The 16357-nt window shown below is 45.1% G+C and overlaps 2 protein-coding genes across 3 annotated transcripts in view; both read left to right on the top strand.

Moving 5' to 3' along the window:
- The window catches only part of LMTK2 (lemur tyrosine kinase 2), a 45775-nt gene extending 39904 nt beyond the window's left edge, over window positions 1–5871 (top strand). Inside the window, exon 14 of one of the 2 annotated variants that reach the window (XM_083413333.1) lies at window positions 866–5871. In XM_083413333.1, coding sequence (XP_083269459.1) covers window positions 866–894 — 29 coding nt within the window. In that variant the 3' untranslated portion in view covers window positions 895–5871. The remainder of the gene's footprint in view (window positions 1–865) is intronic. The other variant, XM_083413334.1, reaches the window with a different exon arrangement.
- A 779-nt stretch (window positions 5872–6650) lies between these two features.
- BHLHA15 (basic helix-loop-helix family member a15) lies at window positions 6651–14758 on the top strand. Its single transcript, XM_083413825.1, has 2 exons — window positions 6651–7277; window positions 12058–14758. Exon 2 carries the CDS (start codon window positions 12142–12144, stop codon window positions 12664–12666), a length of 525 nt encoding a protein of 174 aa, XP_083269951.1. The 5' UTR covers window positions 6651–7277; window positions 12058–12141; the 3' UTR covers window positions 12667–14758.
- The last annotated feature ends 1599 nt before the right edge of the window (window positions 14759–16357 follow it).

Below are 16357 nucleotides of genomic sequence, written 5' to 3'. Positions count from 1 at the left end.
TGTATTTGCCTTTCCTGATTTATACCTACTTCTTCCTTTTCTTTGGCGTCATATTGTAGCTTCCCTGTAGAAGTGGCTTCGCTGTGTGGCAAGATGGGTGGATTTTAGGTGGCAGAACAGAGAGTAAAATCTCAGGTAGATATGTCTGGCCTATGCAGCCCAGCCAGGTGGTTCTTTTGCCCAGTCTTCACTGGAAACGAATAGGGGTGGTGCAAGCCCTGAACTGACTCTGTTTTGCCCCAAAGAATTCCCAAGTCCTTTGGAATTTAAAGCACACCAAATAAGCAAGTTCACGACTGGCTAGATTATTATTATTTTTAATCATAAAACTAGGATATTTTTGAGCACCTAAATGCCCCTGGTGCTTGTGGGTCCTTGGTGTTTGGTATACGAGCTTATATTAGGTTCAGCAGAGTGCTGATTAGATAGGAGTATTTGCTTGTTTATCATTAAGGCCAGTGTTTAAATAGTGCAGTTAGCTCTATTATGTCCTGACATTGAACTGTGCGATTTAGACAGTTGTGCCTGACAGACTTCCAGCTGTGTCCCTGGGGTTGATTTCATAACAGGAGATGGATAATTCAGGTGCTTTTTAAACATCAGAACCTCACTTTTGGAGGAGGGGGAAACGGCCCAAACTGCTGGGGCACTATTATGGTACAATCTGTATTTGATTTGCACAAAAATGCACCCGTGTACTTTTAAATACTTTCACACCCGCCTGCTGCAATTTCAGCAGAGCTTGTCCAGGAAAAGATCCCTGGGAAACAGGCCTTGAGAGGAATCCACAGTCTGAAGGAACTCATTCTGGAGGCAGAATACCCAAAGCCTCGCCCTCTAATAATAGCCTTGTGTCTCTTAACAGGGAGCAGTGAAGATGGAGAAAAAGACTGAAGCTTCTTCCCTCGGTGAATGGTCATCGTTTTGTGGGGGGGTCACTTCTGCTTTTTGCCTAACAGCCAATATTTTCATTTTCAAAAACAACGACTACCCTCTTGCATCTGAAAACAAAGCAGACCTGCTGAAATCCAATAATCAAGATGTTTGCACACCCTGAAGGCAATGTTAGATCAAGACCTGAACTTGAAGGTGGATGTTACTTTTTGTAGTGTACTTTTTTTTTTGAAAACTGGTGCATTTTGCATTTCCTTTAAAAATATATATCATGTGCTAGCTTTCCCCTTCTCCCCCCTCTCCTACCCCCAAAGTACTTGAAGTATCCTGCAGACAATTTGTAACAAATATGTACAAGTTATGCTCTGGTTTATATATAGGATTGTACCATACCCTTTTGTATTCTCAATGTATTATCTGTATGAACATGTAAAATTGTACATAGCTGAGCAGAAGGGGGCTATGTCACTTGAAGCTGCCTGACTTGAGAGCTGTTGTGTAGAAAGCCATATTTCAAAGACTTCACACCTTGCTTAGCTGCAGAGGCACTAGTCACTGCCCTTCCCAGGTCCGTTTGCATTGTACAAAGCCATTCTTCTTTGCTTCTTGATTGATGGAAGTTGTTGGGGTCCTTTACCTGCCTAACTGGTTTGCTTTGTGCTCCTGTGCCCCTTTTTTTGCACAGCGTACTTGTTGGGGTGTACAGAGCTTGAGTCTTCCTGTTGATATAATTTCTGGAGCTTTGTATGCTATCCACTTTTCTAAAGGGGCAATTCACTTTCTTATATTCCCATCTGCAGTACAGTGGTCGACGAATTGACTTTTTAGTTATAGTTGGCTAAAAAATAATAATTGTGGTGTTGTAACATTCTTCTGTTTGCTTCCCTCTGCACCCAAGACGTCTGGAAGACTCAATGCCCGTGTGTGTGTGTGTGTTTCCTTAAATGATGGTCTTGGTTACTGGGTAACTTCTTGAATCGCTCATCTCATCTTCAGGGAAGTGTTAACATTTCTGCAGATGCAGTGTAAAAGGGGATGTGTTGACTCATGCAGTTGCTCTTTCTCTTTGTGTTTGAAGTTGAGATTCTCTAAAGAAGCAGCTTTAGCAGAGCAGGCGTCACCTGTGGATATTTGAGAACCAATCTTCAATAGGGATTTGGGCCTTCTGTGCCAGCTGTAGTTGGCACATACTGCAGGTTTCCATGCAAACTGGTAGTTCTAATACCTTAAGGATGGCTAATAGAAACTTAAGGGCTAATTGGCAGTATGTTGTTAGACCCAGATCTTCCAGAGCTTTTAAATCCCTTGCCGGAGCCCTGTTCTGCTGTTGGAAAGCTACTCTGGCATTCATAAAATAGGAAGGGGTTTAGTGTATAGCTCTAAGTGTGGTGAACTCAGAATATAAGCTGCAGGGTCGTCGTCCCCCGTCCCCCCCCCCGTCTCACTCTTAAAATGAGCACTTGAGCTGTAAAATGTGTTTTGCAGCCTCAGCTTTGGCAGTGGAAGACATGTGTAAAAAAATGTTTTCTTTTGTTTTTTTTAAAAATTAAGCTATCCAGCTGACCTGCACAGGTTTCTTTCTGCTTCAGGTCTGAGGACATCTGTAAATGGCATGAAAATTGGTAGCTTTTAAACCTTCTCATCAAAGAATGTATGAAAGTATTGAGGGTTTTCCTTTGCCGTTCTCCTTCAGCCAGGCTGGTTCTCATGAGCCCTGTGGAGGGCAGAAATTGAAGTGCATTAAAATTGTGAGTTATGTACTCCCCCATTACACAAGGAACTCACGTCTAAAGAAAAATTAATAGAACAGCTTGAGACATGTATTGCTTCAAGCATTTGCCCGCAACATGATCTCATGTGCCAACTTTTCTCTAAAGCTTGGAGAAATGTCTGCTTGGAGTATCCCGCAATGTTTGTTCTTGGAAGAGCAAATTTTAATGTGCACTGAATTAATTTTCAAAATACACATTACAACCTTGGGTCTATTTGGAATGGTTGTTCCTCTCTTGGACAGGCCTGAGTCAAGTAGGGAGATTTTTAAAGTCGGATTAGATTGTTTTCCCCCTCTTTCTGTTTTTTCTTAATGCAATAAAATTAAAAGCAAGGAAACACAAAAGTGAACCTGCCCTACTGAGTTTTCAACAACATATGGAATTGTGCAGCAGAAAGTATAGGCCCCCTAACTTTGTAGTTTATGACTTCAGACTTAGTTTATGGCAAGGAGATAAGCTGTGGCTCTCTAGATGCTGTTGGACTCCAACTCCCATCAGCCCCAGCCAGCATAGCCAGTGGTTAGGGATGATGGGAGTCGTAGCCCTACAGCCTCAGGAGAGCAACAGCTTAGCCACCCCTGGTTTATGGAATAAAGGGGTGCATTGGTAGTATTCTTTGCTTTTAACCAATAATATTTTTTTAAGTGTGAAAATTATGAATACCCTAATCTCACTTGTGTGCATTCCTCATGACTGTGTTTTTTCTGGGTGCCTGAGGCATCTTCCTGCCCCCTTTTGCCAAAGAATCGGCACTCCAGAGTCTCATGCTGCAGATAGAAATTGGCTTGCTTAGTCCTGGATTGGAATTCACACTGGGAAGTCACACAGTTTGGAGATGCAGCCAACCACAAGCCTAACATCTGGTGCATTGAGTGGCTTCAGGGCTGTCGGGGGTGGGGTGGGACAGGCATTAGAAAACACTTCCTGGAATGGATTCATACGGCTGGCACTAATCAGGAGGGAGGTTTTAAAAAATACTAATCTCCACAGACTGTGATGGAACCTAACACACATTTTGTTGCTTTGGCCATATGAAATGCAAACTCGCTATCTCTGACGCTTGTTCTTCCACTCTGTGGTGAGAACTCAGAGTGCATTTGTGTCATTAGCAAGGCAGAATTTCAGAGGACATCCCATGAACACAAAACTCTCTCATAGTGGGCAAAACAACCCCATTGTGAGGCACCTGTAACTAACCAAAAGCTCTTAAAATGAGTGTATTTTAAAGCTCACACACACACACACACACACACATGCACACAAATCCAGGCTAGTAGCCCTAACACGTCACTTGAAGACCAAATTTATACCTTTTTAACCATGTAGAGGTTTCTTTACTGCATGGTTCACAAGCTGACTTCTGTGTCCTTTTTTTGCACCTTAGTTACCCAGACGACAGTTGTGTGTCTTGCAAGATTTGAGCAGGTTAGCATTCGTTGTGATGGTTGTGAGTAACAGTTCTCTTCAAGGGGGCGGCGGGGTGGGGTGGGGGAGTTATATGTTTCCTTCAGACTTAAAAAGCCTGTGTTTTTAAAGGAGGATAGTGACTTTAGGACCAGATGTGCAAATCCAAGAATTAACACGAGGGAATCTTATCCCAACTTTGGCTGCTTCTGCATGTGTTTAGGGTTCCTGCTTCTCTCCCCTTCCCCTCTGCCCCCCAGTAGATCACCCGTACATTTTAAACAGCTGCATGTTAAATCTTTTAGCAAGCAATTCCACCCTGACCCACACCCCAGTTTTAAGGACGAATTGCTAGGAAGAATCTTTATGTTGTAAAGTTCTCCTCCTGTGTTTCTTCTGAAGGCACCAGAGCCCAGCCAGAAAGTTTTGGCTGTTGAAGGGGTCTCTCGTCTTTGCTGCTCCAAGGTGAGGAGGAAGAGTCACTTGGGGAACAGAGCAAGGCAATAGCTTATTTAACACTAAATTTTGCGGAGTTGTTAAGAAGCCCTGGAACCAGGAGCAGCAGCGCCACAATTGCCCCGGTGCAGCTGTGCTCTTGCTGTTCCCCTGCAGGGGCCGTGGGGCGTGCATGTGTTTTGTAAATTGGAGCTGGACTTCTCATAACGGCCAGGGTAGTGTAGCAGTTCAAAGAGGCTCAGGCTGAAAGATGGATGGTGGTATCCAAAGCCACTTGTACTCAGAGTAGACCCACTGAAAGTCAGTCAAATTCATTCATTCCAATGGATGTATACTCTTGAGTTGGGTTATCTTTGGATACAACTCAGTAGGTCATACGTTCCCTCACCTAGATCCCACCCCTGTAAAGTAACATTTGCAATGCAGCAATTCAAAATGAAGGGAGTTTTAATTGATAAATAATTTTCCAAGTTCTGTGCACAAGTGAGAAGGGGAAAGCCACCGCTTTTATTGGAAATGAATGGATTCTTTTTTTTAAAAAAAACAACACTTAATGAAGCACTAATGAGAGCTATTCATGCCTACTTTTTAAAAATCAGTATTTTAGATTGATTTATATGAATTCTGATCCTTTTGTCTTTTTTTGAGAGGGAGACAGCTTAGTTAGGAAGGTTTTTTTGGCAGGGGGTAGACACAATTATGCACTCAGTTTAAAATTGCATTGCGGGTAAAATGGCTATTTAGATTGGAAGGTGGAATTGGAAACTTATTAGCCTTATAAGAAATAGCCTTAAAAATAAGAATGGAGTGTAAAAAATAAAAATAAATAAATTCAGCTTTAAGTTGTATAAAATAACCTTTCTTTAAAAATAATAATCAAGTCTTTAAGGGCAAATTGTTAAGATGAGAGGACAGAAGAGAGGAGAAAGTGTTCAGTACCACCAGCCCGGTTTTTATTTTTATTTTTAAATGAAACTTGAATGAGTTTAAGATGTTGGGTTCCATTTAATAAATCGTCTGATCTTGCACAGTGGTAGCTGTCACCTAATGGTAAATGGTATCTGTGTGTATATACAATGTTTTACTCTATTTGTAAATGAGGAAATTTATGTTACAAAATCATAGGGGAGAGGTTTTCCTATTGGAAATTTAATACAGGTATGAGGTTTATGGCAATATTCTAGACAATGAAATTTCAGGTCGAATTTGTCTTTAAATTGTGTAAATTTTAAAACTGTAATATTTCTACTGTACATTGATCATGCATAGTGTGATTCAAGACTGCTTGTAATTTAAAGAACCTTATTTAATATGCAAAATAAAAATAAAGGTATATATTTATAAATCCTGGTGTCCCATTTGCATTTCGTACTGTGCCACCTTACCTGAAGGCAATGTGAAGCTTTCACCAATGAGCTATGGTTCCTCCTTGCCTTTGGGTATATGTCGAGTGGGGTGATTGTTACAATAATGACGCCACATCTTTTTTCACTTTTTAAAAAATCTGTTGATGCAGGAGATTTTAGGATTAAGTTGTTTTACAAAGTACCGTTAACCAGTCTTCAAGGTTGGGGGGTGGCACAGACGTTGACAGCTTGCTAGGGTGAATAGAACAGGTTCTTCAATTATGGCATTTGATCATGGTGAAGGGAGCACAGCCAGATATCAGCAACAGGATTGACAAGTTTTGAGGACTGGCCCTAGTACAAATGGCATGCCACACACCTGCTTTTTCCTCTTTCTCCTGGCTGTGTTGTGTCCCTTGGGTTTGCCATAGCTGCTCTCGCTCAGGACAGATGCCATTGCTGTGGTGGCAAACACTTATCAGCTGCTACCCAAAGGTGGGTCGCTTCTGCTGTGGTTGCTTTTTCTCCAGGACCTCTGGCACAGATTGCTTGTGTCGGAGTTGAGCATTTGAGCTCAACTAGTTACACATTTGGAGGGGACGCGGGTGGTGCTGTGGGTTAAACCACAAAGCCTAGGACTTGCCAGTCAGAAGGTCGGCAGTTCGAATCCCCACAATGGGGTGAGCTCCCGTTTCTCGGTCCCTGCTCCTGCCAACCTAGCAGTTCGAAAGCACGTCAGAGTGCAAGTAGATAGATAGGTACCGCTTCGGCGGGAAGATAAACGGCGTTTCCATGCGCTGCTCTGGTTCGCCAGAAGCGGCTTAGTCATGCTGGCCACATGACCCGGAAGCTGTACGCCAGCTCCCTCGGCCAATAAAGCGAGATGAGCGCCACAACCCCAGAATCGGCCTTGACTGGACCTAATGGTCAGGGGTCCCTTTACCTTTACTATGGTGTGTGTCAGGCCGACCTACCCCCGATTGCTTCACTTGGCTGGCTGAGAAACAACAATGCATTTCATGGCTGTGAGGCCACCAGCCTCCCCTTTCCGCTGCCCACTCTCTCTTGTGCAGCAAATAGAGGGGGGGTTGCCCATGTTGCTTCTGCGATCCCTGCCCACACTGCATAATCCTTGCTTAGCTTCAGCCACATGGCGAAACACTCTTATAATTTCACAACTGCCACACACACCTCTTGGCTTATTTGCAAAAGACTTGACCGAGCCAAACTCCTCCTCTCTCACCTGTTTGTGCATTAAAGTGACGTGTCCTAGCAGTCCCGGTAAGCAGTCTGCAGGAGGCTGAGGAATTCAAAGCACTTGCTCTCCTGCCTGTGAGCACCTTGCTCACTGACCACACCAGCTTGGAGTTAAGGATGCTGCTGCCGTCATCTGCCCCATTGCTGGGTAGGTATCCGCCCCATATTTTATATTTTATTCAGAACCACTCACAATCGAAAATCCTGGTGGAAAGACTGGAATCTGAACAGGAGAGCAATCAAGGGGGGTTGATCACACACATGCTCTTAAAACTATAAGTGCAAAACGTTGCATTTTTTAAAAATCCATTCTTCTTTTAGAATGGGTCTCGTTCTGGATCAGGAACATCTTTTACTGGTCCTAACTTTGCCAGGGCTCAGTGTGTGGTGTAGCTAATTAAGAGTTTGGGACCAAAATTGTCAAGAAGCCTGATCTGTCTCTCAGGCTAGCCTACCTCACAAGGTTGTTGTGATGACAAGATATGGAGGGGAGAGCTATGCATGCGGCCCTTTGGCTCCTTGGGGAGGGCGAAGTGGACTGTGAACAGGATAGTGAGAAAGAGGAAGCTCTTGAGTATGTAGCTTTTCGCTGGAGATCTTTGGGGATGCAGATGCAACAGTGTAAGGCCCCATCTACAGTAGTACCTCAAGTTACAGACGCTTCAGGTTACAGACTCCGCTAATCCAGAAATAGTACCTCAGGTTAAGAACTTTGCTTCAGGATAATAACAGAAATCGTGCAGCAGCAGCAGGAGGCCCCATTAGCTAAAGTGGTGCTTCAGGTTAAGAACAGTTTCAGGTTAAGAACGGACCTCCAGAATAAAAAGTTCTTCACCCAAGGTACCACTGTACATGATTCATTTAAAGCAGCACCATATCACTTTAAATAATCATGGCTTCTTGCAAAGAATCCTGGGAACTGTAGTTTAAAGGTGCTGAGTGTTGTTCGGAGAGCCCTAGTAACCTCGCAGAGCTGTATTTCCCAGAGTTCCCTGGGAAGAGGCAATGATTCTTAAGCCACTCTGAGAACTGTATTTCCGCAAGGCGAATGGGGGTTTCCTAACAACCCTTAACAACTCAATTTCCCCCAGGATTATTGGGGGGGGGGCCTTGTAAAGTGGTCTGATGCTGCTTGGCATGTACAATGCATATGGGTAACTAAATCATGAAAAGAAAGTACTGCTAGCACGGAGAAGGGCTCAGTGCTAGGACACCTGCTCTGCATGTAGAAGGCCAATAGTTTAATTCCCCAGCATCTCCAAGTATGTTGAAGAATGTCCCCAGTCTGAAACTTTGGAGACTCACTGCTAGTCATGTAGACAGGACTGAGCTCAATTGAGCCTTTGGTCTCATGTAGCGTAAGGCAGCTTCCTAAAGAGGGGAGAGAGGGCAGGAGACATGCCCAACGGACTCCGTGCGCCTTGTTCTGCCGTACCATGTGCACTCAGCAGGGAACTGCAGGCCAGTGCAATTGCCTGTTGAATGTACTTTATACATGCTTGAGTATTTGCTGTGCTCATGTGTTATATATTATCGAGGTACCACCCCAGAATGGCTCAGTCGGTACAGCATGAGACTCTTCATCTCAGGGTTCTGGGTTCAAGTCCCGCGTTCCTGCATTGCAGCGGGTTGGGCTAGATGACCCTTGTGCTCCCTTCCAACCCGACAGTTCTATGATTTTATGGTGCTGTTTGGAGATAAAGAATAAAGTTTGGAGGAGAGGGGCAGCGGACCCTAAGTTAAAGGCAACCTTGGAACAGTATGGGGCAGCTCTCCTATCCTTGGATAGCTGGGGTTGGATGCCTCCTGCAGCCGTCTGCTCACCTTTGAGGACTTAGGAAGTGGACAGCATATGAACTTGCCTGCTTTGTTTTTGTTGCTGCTAGTATTTAATCAAACTCTGCTGGGTCAAATGGTTTAATTGCTCTGCTCTGTATAGAGAAGCATAGCTTAGTCCCCCCCCCCCCCCTTAATGGTATTTTGCCTCTCAAAGAGATTGAGCATGGTCTGAGTTGACCTCCTTGCCCAAAAACCTCATCTTGAATACACAACTGTTTGGATAATAGGAATCTGCCTTAATACCAAGTCAGAGCCATCCAACTCACTGTTGTCTACTCTGACTGGCAGTGGCTTTCTAGGTGTTCAGACAGGGAGTCTCTCGCAGCCTTACCTGGAGATGACCGGGATTGAACCTGGGACCTTCCACATGTGGGGCAGATGTTCTACAGCTTAGCTACAGCCCTCCTCTCAAATATAGCTGCTTGGTGTTGGCTGTTGTTCAATGGTGAAGACCATTCTCTCCAACATGGATTCATATGTAGCAAATGTTTCCAGAGACCAGGCTTGGGTCATAATAACTTGATGGCTCCATTGCTTCTAGAAATTATGAGCTCAACCATCTAGGTCTACCAATCCACCCCTTTTATGGATGCTGTTAGTATCAAAGAAATAGAATTGGATCTAGACACAGAGGTGGGAAACCCACATCCCTCCAGAAGTTGTTGGACATTGTCCCATCGTTCCTGGCTGTTGGCCATGCTTGCTGAGGCTGGTGGAGCTCCAACCACATCTACGGAGCCGCAGGTTCCCCATCCCTGATCTAGAAAGTCAGTAATCTTTTTCTGTCTCCAGATTACTCAAGAAAGTCTGCAAAACGTTGAATTTGAGCTTTCCAGCTTCCAGTAGTCAGTCAGAGGCAGCCATGCTTCTGAATACCAGCTGCTGGAAACCGCAAGAAGGGCGAGTGATCTGGTGCTCACATCTAGCTTGCAGGCATCTGGTTGGCCACTGTGAGGGCAGGATGCTGGACTAGATGGGCCATGGGCCTGATCCAGTAGACTCTTCCCGTGTCCAGGTGTTGAATTAGAATTCTGAAATGCTGATCTGCTACTTGCATTTTTCTGCTATTGCAATTTACACCCAGGCAGAGGGAGGTTCTGGTGCTAATCCTTCTTCACAATGGAAATCGGCCATTATCAGATTTTCCCATCTCAGCTGGGGGTTCTTTATGGCAGGGATGGGAGGGAACTGGTTGCCCCCCCCCCCGGGTGTTCTTGCACTCCAACTCCCATCAGCCCCCACAAGCATGGCTAACAGTCGGGGATGAAGGGAGTTGCAGTCCAGAGATACCTAGAGCATCCATAGTCTTCTCCATCCCTGGGTGAGAGTGGTGAGAGACTTGGAGGTGCAAATGTGGTCCAGCTCTCTGCTTGACCTTGAAGCTCACTGGGTGGTCTTTGGGCAACTGGGTATTTTGCAGCCTCGTTTACTTTGCAGAGTTGTGAGTGGGATAAATAGGATGAGCCCAAGTGTGTTGCCTGAGCTCCCTTTGAGGAATGGCGGGTGCAGATGAGAAAGATAAACATTGGCTCTGCATCTATTGTCTGCCTGGAGATGGGATAGACGGCTCAGGGTCTGCTATTTTATTAGTATGAAACAGCTTTTTTCACCTGGACTCTCCCAGCTCGTTGCTGTCCTGGCTTTCAAGGGCTGGGAGACACAGTTACAAGAGCATTGGAGGTACTGCTCCCAAGCAGGCAAGAGAGCTAGAAGGGGGAGGTTGCCATTTTTAATACTCCATGCAAGAAATCCCTTCCAAATCAAAATACAAAGCATACTGGGGGGACATTCTATCCCAGCTCCCTCTCCCTGCTTTTATTAGTTTTCTAGCTTTGGGTTTAATATTTGCATCCTGCTTTTCCAACAACCAAGTTTAGTTCAAAGCGGGTCACAACAGCAGCAAAACATTAAAAAATATATATCACTTCCACATTTGACAATAACAAGGATCTGAGCCTTTCCACGTCATTCTCCCAGGCCAGTGGAATGCTGTGCCAACAGAGGTTCAGCAGGCACCTTCTGTTTTAAGCGCTTGCTGAAAACTTCTCAGTTCCTTCAGGCCTGTGCAGGCAATTAAGAATACACCTTCCCGCAATAGTTTGCTGATTTCTTCTTTAAACTGCAGTTTTATGTGCTGTTATTGTAAACTGGCTTTGATTTTTTTTTTATGGGTACTGGTTTATAAATAACAAATAATACAAAAGGAATATACAATAAAAGTACAGACACACATACACAAATATGTGACTCCCCACTTATGTGGGGGTTACGTTCCAGGCCCCTACATATAACTGAAATGCACGTAAGTGGGGAGCACCCTGGAGACACCTTCATGCAGGAGTGGCAGCATGGCCCAGTGATTGTGGATGCCCAGGGCTGTGGGTGCCATGCAGTGTGCATGGCTCTGTCATGGAAATTTGTGGATGACCGGACCCTTCATGGGGGATTTTGTGGGTGCCCAGAGCCTCAGGGGGTTGGCACCTATGCCCTTATGGCTCATGAGGAGACCCTTCCCAGCGCCCAAATAGGACATTCTCTTCATGCTCCAGGGAGGGTCTCCTTGCATGCTGGAGGAGCATGCAGGATTCTCAGCTGATGCGCAGGAGAGTGGTGGCTGCTGCGCTACCCCACGTGTCAGCTGTTAGGCGGGGAGGCTGAGCAGCCTCAGCTAAGTCCTGCTGTGCCTCCAGCTTGTGAGGAGACCCTCCCCAGAGCCCGAAGAGGCCATCTTCTTCAGGCTTTGGGGAGGGTCTGTTCGTGAGCTACAGACTTTACAGCTCTTTCGTGCCATTTCCGGGTTCCCTGCGCCATGCATGTGTGCAGTCAGGCACAAGTAGAGAGTTGCCTGCATATAACAACAACAAAAAAGGTATGCAGTAAATGCAGCCTTCCCCATCCACGTTTTTACATTCCAAAAGTCAGATCCACCCTTGCAGCCTGAAGTGACGATCCCTTCCCCCAAACTCAGGACTCCACTGCCTCTATATCCTGAATTTATAAACCAGACAGACCCCTGTTGAGTGACATCTGATGAGAATGCATTTTCCGGCTCTGTCGGCAACTAATTTAGTGTCTTCTTTTTCAAACAGCCCTTTGGTTGGTGCCAGAATCATCTTCCACAAGGAAATAAACGCAAAAGATCTGGGAGCCAGTTTCCTGGCGTCGCGCCGACGATGAAGGCCAAAAGCAAAGGTGCGAAACGTCGGCATGCGCTCCCCGAAGACACCTTGCGTCAAGAGCCAGCCCCTGGCGGGGAGGAACTGGGGAAATGCTTGCGGCGCAAAGAGAAGAGGACCCATGAGGGCCAGAAGAGCCCTTCCAGGCCCGCGAAACTGCCTTGGGGAGGGAGCAAAGACAGGCGCTTGCGGAGGCTGGAGAGCAACGAGCGGGAGAGGCAGCGCATGCACAAGCTCAACGCCGCCTTCCAGGCCTTGCGGGAGGTCATCCCCCATGTGAGGGCGGAGAACAAGCTCTCCAAAATCGAGACCCTCACCTTGGCCAAGAACTATATTAAGTCTCTCACCTCCACCATTCTCCGGATGTCCAACGGGCACATCCCTGCTGCCGAGGCCCCCGGTGCGGGGAGCAGGTCCAAACTGTACGAACACTACCAGCAGCACTGCGGGGAAGAGGACGATCCCGCGGGGCAGCTGCAGAAGTATTCCACCCAGATCCACAGCTTCAGGCAAGGCAGCTAGAGGGTAGACAAGGGTCTTCGCTGGTTGTGTTTCCTGTTCCCGGGGAAAGACCCAAAAGGGTCAACCAACAGTGTGGTGAAAGGATTTAGGGAAGGCTGTCTTTGCGCCCCTTTCTTTGTTTAAAAAGACCTGTGAATTCACACCGAACAATTCTGAGGCTGGATTCTGCAATGGACAAGTGGGTTCTGCGACCAAACACATTGCAAGGCAAAAGCTCTCCTGTTCTCCTCCAGAACGCAATGACACTCGCCACCACCTTCATTCACAGATTTTCTTTGTTTTCTTTTCTAACTAAAATTCTGCAGCTTTTGAACATACTCAGCCCTCATTGGAGTATAATTTTTGGGGTGATGGGAGGTGGTCCCATTCAGGGGTTTGGGGCTGGATTTTTTATTTGCATTTCAGCAAACCTTCTGAGCATGCCGACACACGAACATTTGGTGGCATCGTTTTTACCTCTGTGGTTCTGTTTTGGCAGTATTTTCACCTGCAGCCACTAACTGAGTTTGCCCTTAGAGGGAGTGTTTTCTAAATGCCTTAGGCACATCCAAAACTTTGAGCCTATCCATCTGTGCTGGAAACAGTAGCAAAGACCCAAATCCGGTGTAAATACAAGAGAAGCGGCTGTATCAGGTTAGGAACTCTTTGTGCAGTGGACCTTTGAGGTTGCAGTTCACAGTATCATAGAATTGTAGGGTTTGAAGGGACTCCAGCGTTCATCTAGTCCAACCCTCTACAGTGCGAGAATCACAGCTTAAGAAATCCCAGACAGATGGCTATATAAAAACTTCCAGTGAAGGCAAAGCTACCACCTTCCAGTTGGTTTATCGTGCTAGGAATAAGTGCACGGAAGCTGCATTAGAGTGCATATTTTAAAAATCTATATTTCCCTGTGTTGTATACACCTGTTCCTTTGGCCCATCTCTCTCTCCCTAAGCCAGCTTTTAGCTCATAGTTGTATTTGCTTAGTTTTCAACCGTTTTGGTGACATCTTCCTTTTTTCTTAAAAACAAAGAGACTTGTTCCTATGGTGAACTTTTAAAAAACTGAAATGAAATCACCTTTGTCCTGCCAAAAAAGAAAAGAAAAAGAAGTCCAGGATGAATGTAAATATAGTGACCCTTAATAGGCCCAGCCCAGAGAGGCGCTAAGGGCCCAGATCCAATCCCAGTTTAAAAAGATGTCGAGTGAGAATGAAGTTGGGATGCTTGAGGCTGCAGAGAGCTGCTGTCTGTCAGTGTGGACAAAAGAGGTCAGACAGAACACTGGTCTGACTCTATGTAAGGCAGTTTCACTTGTAGGCTCTTCCATCCATAGAAACATGTAGTTGGAAAGGACCTTTGGGGGTCATTTGCTCCCCCCCCCCCCCCGCTCGATGGAGGATCTGTTTGTAGGATACCATAGCAGCATCCTTGACAGATGCCCATTCAATCTCTGGGGTAGCAGGTGGTCCCAGGTTCCTTGGAAAGCCTCTGCCAGTCAGTGTAGACAATATTGGTTTGACTCAGCAGAAGGCAGGTCCCTATGCTTCTGTGCTTGAACACATCCAAAGAAGAGCCTGCCACCTCCTGAGCCCACTGTCAAAAATCTCTTTAAGCTGCCTTAAAAACCAGTTATGACCATTGGCCAATGTAGCTCAGTGTGGTCTACCCAGCATTCCTAACAAGGGTCTATTCCTACCATGCCTAGAAATGCCAATGTCTGAGCCTGGAACCTTCTGCACGCCAAGCATGTGTTCTACTGCTGAGTTTTGCATACAATGTTAACTGAATTAAAGCAGCCAGGACCTTAACAGTGGGTCTTATCTGCCCTGCGGTCAGTTTGTGATGCTAGATAGGCCTTTTGTACTTACCTGTGTACAGCACCTAGCACGGCTTAAGTCCTGAAAGTACAAGGTGCTCCCCTGTTTATAAACTGTAGGTGGTGGTAAATAATGCTAACTAGCGTTTTCTTGCGGCTTCTGTGATCAGAAGAGGAATTGGGAATCAAGGTGTGATTAATTAAGCTAATTCTGAGCCAGTGTTGTCAACAAATAAAGCCCTTTGTACTGTGAAGTATAATAAAAGGATGAAAGGAATTATTAAATCAATAATCGGTTTTGTTTTCTTCTTGTTTTTAACTTGCCATCGCTCTTTTCTCGAGTTAAATATGGATTCAAACTCTGCACCAGTGTGGATAACAGAACAGGTTTATAGACAGCTCTCCTTGCAAGACCAAGCAGGATCTTCTCTAGTCCAGGGATGGGGAAGCAGTGGTCCTCCAGATTCTATTGGACTACAACTCCCATCATCTGGGGCTGATAGGAGTTGGAGCAGGATCCTTGCGCCCCCCCTCCCCCATACTGCTGGTAGGGATGGGGAAATTTGTCAGTTTGGGTTTCTCTCAGTTACTGATTTTTACCACATCCATATACTTAAAAAAATTTAAAATAAAGATTTTATTAAAATTTGGAAGTAAGATTAATGTCAGATATATTTTTTATCAAGACAAAAAAGCTAATCTAAACAAAAACACAGACCAGAAAGAGAAAAGGGGGAAAATAGATGATGAGAAAAGAAAAAAAAAGAAGAAAGAGAAAGAAAGGAAAAGGAAAAGAGAACTTCTGGTTCTTCGTTTATCAGCTATATATACTAGTGGTAGTGGTAGTAGTAGTAGTAGTAATAATAATAATAATAATAAGGCACCCATCTGACTGGGTTGCCCAAGCCACTCTGGGTAGCTTCCAACAAATTAAAACACATCCACTTGCTCACAAATTTATGGACAGCTGCACGAATTATGACAGCTAGGAAGTAGAAGGGGCAAGGAGAGTATAAAATGGAAGCCTGGTATAAAGAGGTGTGGGATATAGCTATTAATGATAAATTAACATGTGCCATTAAGGTAAGACGGGGAATGTGCAGGAGAAATGATTATGAGGAGATATGGAAAGTGTTTGTAGAATTCGTACTGTTAAAACGGAAAGGGGTCAAACCATCGCAAGAGGTGTTGAAATATTGGGAGGTTGGATAGGTACAATGGAACGGTCTCGGTGGTGGGGTGCACGTTTTTATTCTTCTTTATTTATGATTATTACCTTGTCAAAATAAAAAAGAAAATTTAAAAAATGCAAGAGAGAGAGAGAGAGAGAAACACATCCATATGTTTACTGAAAATTCGCAATCCTTTTTTGTTCCAATTTCTCCTAACATTCACATTTTGGCAAAGCAATATCCCTTAATGTTGTTACATGCCACCCTGACTTCTGAGTGATAAGAGTCTCTCTCCAAAGGTTCCCACACTTAGCCAGGGTTTCGTTTCTTAGGAATGAAGGTCAGTGAGACTGTGGAGTCTTTGGAACATATGGTTCTATTTCTATATGAGCATGGGGTGTGTGGGTGTGGAGAGACTAACAGCATTATCCCCCCAACAGATCTTGCTCACCCAAAGTCCAGTGCAGAGCAGCACAGAACTAAACATCTCTCTGTCTCTCTCTGTGTGTGGCGCTTCCCACATTCAAGTTTCCAGCTTTCTCTATCAGACAACCCTCCAGCCCAGTCTCCTTTGGTCTATATTGCTCTCCACCACTTAGCTGTAGCTGTTGCAGGTTTGAAAGGGGCACAGAGCACCATCCAGAACGACCCTTAGTGATACCAAGCACATTTGCAAGATTTTTACATTTTTCATTTGGTGCAAACCAATATATTGTAAA

The sequence above is a fragment of the Podarcis tiliguerta genome, assembly GCF_965153285.1.
Source record: "Podarcis tiliguerta genome assembly, chromosome: 14".
NCBI classification, from domain to species: Eukaryota; Metazoa; Chordata; class Lepidosauria; order Squamata; family Lacertidae; genus Podarcis; species Podarcis tiliguerta.
This window is presented reverse-complemented; position numbering and strand designations above follow the sequence as displayed.